This window comes from Neoarius graeffei, chromosome 3, assembly GCF_027579695.1.
Source record: "Neoarius graeffei isolate fNeoGra1 chromosome 3, fNeoGra1.pri, whole genome shotgun sequence".
Lineage (NCBI taxonomy): Eukaryota > Metazoa > Chordata > Actinopteri > Siluriformes > Ariidae > Neoarius > Neoarius graeffei.
In genome coordinates, this window is record NC_083571.1 from 118327975 (window position 1) to 118334553 (window position 6579).

The following is a 6579-nucleotide window of genomic DNA, read 5'->3' on the forward strand; positions in this document are numbered from 1 at the left end:
CTGCAACCATTTAATAATTATTAATTTTAAAATCAGCCAAACTGCTAGATCTGCTGTTAATATTATAACAGCAATAAATCTAAATGTTAGATCTTTACACTGAGGTTGCTGTACGTCAACAAGCCTAATGTTATTACTCTATATTTGGCCCATGATCTCGTTTTAGGTGATGATGAATTACAGATCTATATTCTCTAATATTTTTGTGCTAATATTAATTAAAACTAACGAACTAACAATCTGTGCAAAATACAGACACATGATCAAAGCTAAATTTAGTAGCTTTGTTATTTGTGTTTGGAGTCCTGAAATACACGCGCTGTGACTGCGCTCTGATCAGGAACAGGCGTATAGTAATTCGTCCTTGTGGCACACGCTGCTCACTCAGAGGGCAAATGGACATGGACGAGAGTGACAACCTGAGGCGTGCCAAGCGTGAACAAGCGCAGATGTGATGATATGAAGCACTGTATTAAACTGGTTAACTCAGAAGTTTCAGATTTGCTTACTTTGTTTTACCAAAAAAAAAAAAAAGTTACGGCCAGTACAGCCAGTTTTGCATGATAGATTCTTCGTCTATATTGATGCACACAAAAAAAAATAATAATAATAATTGTCTGGGATAATTATTAGCACCCTGCCCTCTTGGAAAGCTCGCTGGAACACTGAGTAATGATGGATGTCGTTTCTCTTTACTTAGTTGTTCAGTTCTTGACATAATATGGATGACTACAGTTGTGGTGTGGAATAGAGCTATTTACTGTATTTTTATTATTATTTTTATTATTATTATTATTATTATTGACTATTTGATCTCAGACATATTAAGAAGGCAAGCTATTCCACTAATGACCTTCTGACGAGACAAAGCTGTTAATTGAGAAGTATTTCAGGTGACTCCCTCATGAAGCTGGTTAAGATAATGACAGTGTGTAAAGCGTCATCAAGGTAAACACTGTATACACTGAAGAATCTAAAATATAAAACATTTTGTTTTGTTAACACTTTTGTTTACCACATAATTCCATGGTTTTGATGTCTTCAATATTGTTCTATAATGTAAAAAACAACAACAAAAAAAAAAACTACAAATGAGTAGGGGTGTACAAACTTTTTACTGGTACTCTCTGTGGGTGTGTGTGTATAAGTAAATCATGTGCTCGAGGCTATATTTTGGCCATCACTCTCATCTGAACTGGACGGATGGTGCACACCCGCGAGCAACAGAGCAGCGCTCACTCAGCCACAACAAACAAACTTCAAGCGACATGAGCAACTTATGGCTTGCTGGTGTGAACAAGCAAGAAACTTATTACTATATAAATGATCACGTATTAAACCCAGAGCATAAATATAAACATGTGATTTGTCTTGCAGATGAAAATACTACAACCACTATTCCCTTCATGCATTTGCGGTAATAAATAATACGTACACAGTGCTGTGCAAAAGTCTGAGGCACATGCAAAGAAATGCTGTCGACCAAAAATGGCTTAAAAATAATGAAATTAAATGTTTCAACATTAAAAAAAACACTATAAACAGTAATCAGTGAGTCATAATAAATGAAACAGTCAGTATTTGGTGTGAGACGACCCTTTACTTAAAACATATCTGTCTGAGGTCCAGTGAGGTCAGTTTTATGTGGAAATGATCTGTAGGTTTTCCTGAGCATCTTACAGAACCAGCCGCAGTTCTTCTGCACACTTTGGCTGTCACACTCACTTCTTCATTTTACACTGAAACCCAGCAGCCTTCATTATGTTTTCATCTGAAAAGTGCTCTCTTATGGAATATACTGCTCAGATACAAACTTTTTTTTCCTGTAATGTTTAATTTTGTGCTGGGAAAAAAAAAACATTTGGACTCTAAAATGTTTTTGTTTTGACTCGATAATGCAGAAGTCATAAAATAGAAATCTATAACAAAGTTCGTATGAAATTTAAAAAATAAGGCGCCAAAGACTTTTGCACAGGACTGTGCCCCAACGTTTTACATATCCTGCTGACAAACGTTAACCAATGAGGTCACGTGATTCTAGTGATGCGTTTTGTTCCAGCGTCATTCCCTGATGATCGACTCGTTAAAAGAATTCTTCATACATGACTTTTTAAAGACATGTAAATGTTATGGATTTATCAGAGTGAGAGCTGGAGGTCCTGTGATATTTCACAGAGCTGAAATACAAGTTCTTTGATGAAGACTCGTGGTGCGGTGTGTGAAGAAACACTGCCCGGTGCATTGGCACCTCCTTCAGTCAGCTTGAGGCTGGACAGAGGGAATAATCAGGACACGGAGCAAATATGCTCCATACATTTCCTGCTGAGAGCGCTGGCAATCTCACACACACACACACACACACAGAGCACATGGCTAATCTGCATGTGTGAAGGTCACGGCTACTGATCCTCGCCGAGCACGGCCAGGAGACGCACGCAGCTGCGCTAGGGGTAACTGCAGGATGTGGTGGTTAAGCGGATACACTTCCAGAAGGTTCCGAGTTTAAATCCCAAGGCTGCCACAGAGCTCAGGTCTACACTGGACTGTATTCTGTCTCACTTTTAATCATTAAAAAGAAAAAAAAACATATTTAAAAACAAGACAATGACAAAAACCATACAGCTCCTAATATGACAAACACGGAGAGACGTTTGAACCAACAAGGATTTTTTGTTTGTTTTTTTTTATATACGAAAGATTTTATCATATTTATATCAAATAAAGGACATCATCAACCTGTTCAGACAAGTTTCACATTTGAGAAAGTCCAATATTGAGGAAATATAGGAGAAAAACACACAAGGGTATTATTTGTAAAGAAAGCGTTGGAATAAAAGATAAAACGTAAAAGAGGAACTCGATTAGTTATCAGTCACCGTCATTTGCACTGAAAGGTTATGAAGACTAATAGTTTGGTTCCCTAAACTATTTTTCGCACAGGACTGAAACACCTGTGCTTTATGAAATAACACAGACTTTTTGTGTATATATATATATATATATATATATATATATATATATATACACACACAATCAAATAATTACATCAGTCCTATAATTCAGTGTTTAGTCTCTGATATATTTAACACCACGTTGCCAATATAATCATTTCAGTTGTTTAAGTGACAAAATATATATTTATATATAAGTAGATTAGCTGGTGTTAGCTTAGCCGCACATCTTTCAGCTAGCAATCAGTGCTAGGGTTATTAACGCTAAAGCTAATATGCTAGCATTAGCCCTTTAGCACGGGTTTATACCAAACTGAGGCGACTTGGTTTTCTTTGATTTTCACACGACAAAATAATAATAATAATAAAAAAAGTCTAATTTAACGACAGAGTTGTGATTTTAAAAAGTGTATAAAACGCATTAAGCCATTTAAAATTTCTGTAATTTAATAAATTTAGGCAAAAGTTACAAATCTTCAAGACCCGTCAAAAAAGAAAAAAAAAACGGCTGCTAGTTACACAAACCTAGCCAGCAATAAACACTGTGCTAGAATATTCCACCATTAGCATATATATATATATATATATATATATATATATATATACGCACATTTTAATGCGCCGTCTGCCATTTAGTAATACTCGTAATAATACATTCAATATATTTCTGTCGAAAAAAACAGTTTGTTTACGCATAAACATAAAAAAGGTAAGACGAAGCTAAACCCAGTGGTTAATTTTAGAGAATGAATGACGTTTCGCTGCTCTCAATGCTAATGCTAGCGCTAGCTCCACCATGGCTTAGCCGTTGCTCAACACTACAGGCGACATCATGCTAACAAAATGCTAACTAGCCTGTTAGCAGGTGCTGAGTGGCTAAGTCACCTTGGGGAGAAAGTTATGTTATCGTGATGTTTCTGTTAGTCAAGCAGCGAGCTAATAAACCCGAAAAGAAAAGTAAAAATAAGCCAATTATATTTTCTATTCAATGATCTGGACGCTGTCGTATTTGTATTTGTTCTTCGTGTTTTAGATGAGACAGACCATCGAGGGGAAAAAATAGGCTAATGTTAGCATTTTCATTCCGGTTAGCTTGGTCAGGCCACTCACTAATCAGGATGGGTAGCAACAACGCTAGTGATTAATCTAACGCTATAAACTGGGGGGGATATATACACAGAAAAACACACACACATATATATCTATATAAATAAAAATCTATAACCTGGGATCTGTTGTTTCCTTGGCTGTTATTTCCAGGGCTCATAGCCGGGTGGCTCCTTTGTTGTGCCCCCCAGCTGTGGCTCGCGGAGCCGAACGGGGCGCTGAGGTCTTTGCCGAGCCCCATGCCCGCCTGCTGCTGCTGAGCCGACGGATTGTTATTGTAATCTTGGTAGCCGCTTCCATAGCCGCGCATCATCGGGCTCGGAGAGGTCAGGAGCTGGTTTAAAGTCGGTGTGGCGCCTGACGGGTGCTGCTGCTGGTTCTGGCCTGGGGGAAACCTCTGAAAGCCGCCGACGTTTGCAGCAGGAGCCGGGGCAGAAGGAGAAGCCATGGCAGCTTTACCGTGAGCGGCGGCGGCGGCTGTAGCGGAGTTGCTGCCCGGGCCCATGGCGTTTCCCTGCCGCGACGGGCTCATCAGCCCATATCCAGCCCCACCGTAACCGGGTCGGTAGTTCGGATAGTGGTTATACGGATTATTGTGGTACTCTTCGTGCGAGTTTTGCATTTGATCCATGTTGTTCCGTGCCGAATGCGTTACAGCACCAGGGCTTTGTTGTCCGCCATGTTGATCAAAGCAAGGCCCTCCTCTTCTTCCATCCCCATAATAATGATTAAACTCACAGCCCGAGCCGTTCCCACTCCGACACGGCTCGCTCCCGGCACCGCTGCTGCTGCTGCTGCTGTCGTTACTCGTCGGTCCGATTTTAGACGAGTCGTACCTGCTGCCCATCCGACCCGCCGCCGAGAGAGAGAGACAGAGAGAGATGAGATGAGATGAGATGAGATGATCCTCCTCAACAGTTTCTCACCATCAGGCGCCTCATGCTCGCAGCTGGTGTTGTTTTGGATCTCTCCGTGCTGCTGCTGTTGGGTTTGACTCCAGCCTTGCTGCTGTGGAGGTGTGTGATGAGGAAGATGATGATGATGATGATGGTGTGGAGAGGAAGGAGGGGGATCTTCACATCTTTCAACATTTTTCACTTTAGGATTCACAACCAGACCTGCTTTTCTTTCCTCACGGTTTCCTCATTCACTGGTGAAGATTCATCAGAAGTCCAGCTTTAAGAGAGAAAACCAACAACGCTACCAGCCACAACGCTTATGAGCTTCATGTTCATCGATATGGCTTCACACCCGCACGCTCCACAATTCAAAATCACTGGCTGCAGATTTGGATTTTGACTGATTTCAAACAGATATTTTAATCCTTCTTAAAGATCCCTCGATGCTTGCTCATGGCTCTGTGCTTGTATGTCGCTCTGCTTCTGCTCCTGGCTCGGAAGACATTAACTGCATCAGAACCCCTTCAGCAGCTACTTGTATCTGGATAGTGTTTTTACAGACAGAGCGTCAAAGTGGCTTTATAGAAATATGGATGTAGCTCTTGATCCGTAATGAGAAAGCCAGAGACTAGATGAGCAAGGAGGAAGAAACCTTGAGAGGAAACAGACGCAAAGGGAACCCATCCTCCTTTGGGTGAACGGGATAATGGGATTGTAATTAAGAGTTCTTGGTTTACTGTCTGACAGGGAAACATTCAAGGTTCCACACAGCAGTACACACCAACAAAAGGTCGAGATTTCCTTTCCTAAGGAAATCACAGCAAGAAAATGCACACCGTCAATAGATTTTTGTCACCCAAAAAAATGTAGTTGTTTAAAACATAATGATGTGCTACATATTAGTGTTCCTTCATTGATCACCTACATAGGCTTTAAGTTCTCCACTATGCATCACATTTATAGAAAAAAAATCCCAAGGGACCAAACGAACTCATATCGTGCTGCAGTGCATCAGTAATGAACAGTTTTATCGTCTGTTCTGTTTTATAATCACAGTCTTCTGCTCTCCTGCAAGGTTTAACTCCAACCCACATCCATCATCCCTGATTCAGCTAATTAACGTGCTATGAAGATACTAATTAGCTACATGAGGTGCGTAGATTGGGCTGGATCGAGACTCTGCAGGTTGCTTTCCTAGAAGACGGGAGATGCTAGGCTTGTTTACATCATTTTCATCAAGACAAGATGGATGGTGACTCTTAATGCTTTATTCTTCTTCACAACCATGGATGTTGGACCATGTTTCTCCTCAGGGTGATACAGGGTCTTACAGAAATATGAGAATTGATCATGAGTACTAGTACCATAGTCTACACTCAGAGTGTAAGGTCACTCCAATCACCCATTGTACCAAAAGATGCAACCAGGTCCATGTGAACTCCTTTTGCAGTGAATGTTACCATGTTCGGTCTTGTGTCGTGTTGTCAACAATAACATACTCAGCTAAAGGCCGCCTCCTAGTGGAAAGGATATGGAGCATGTAAACAACCGTACATCCCCCTCACAGGTTCCTTGTCCTGAAGTAGCCTCATCCTGAATGCTGTGATGGTTTTCCTCCTCAA

At 40.7% G+C, this 6579-nt stretch overlaps 1 protein-coding gene across 6 annotated transcripts in view; it reads right to left on the bottom strand.

Moving 5' to 3' along the window:
* arid1b (AT-rich interactive domain 1B) overlaps positions 1 to 5054 on the bottom strand; it is a 123285-nt gene extending 118231 nt beyond the window's left edge. For all 6 annotated transcript variants that reach the window (XM_060917993.1, XM_060917990.1, XM_060917988.1 and 3 more), the window contains exon 1: positions 4177 to 5054. In XM_060917993.1, the coding sequence (XP_060773976.1) occupies positions 4177 to 4905 (729 nt within the window). In that variant the 5' untranslated portion in view covers positions 4906 to 5054. The remainder of the gene's footprint in view (positions 1 to 4176) is intronic.
* Positions 5055 to 6579: the final 1525 nt, after the last annotated feature.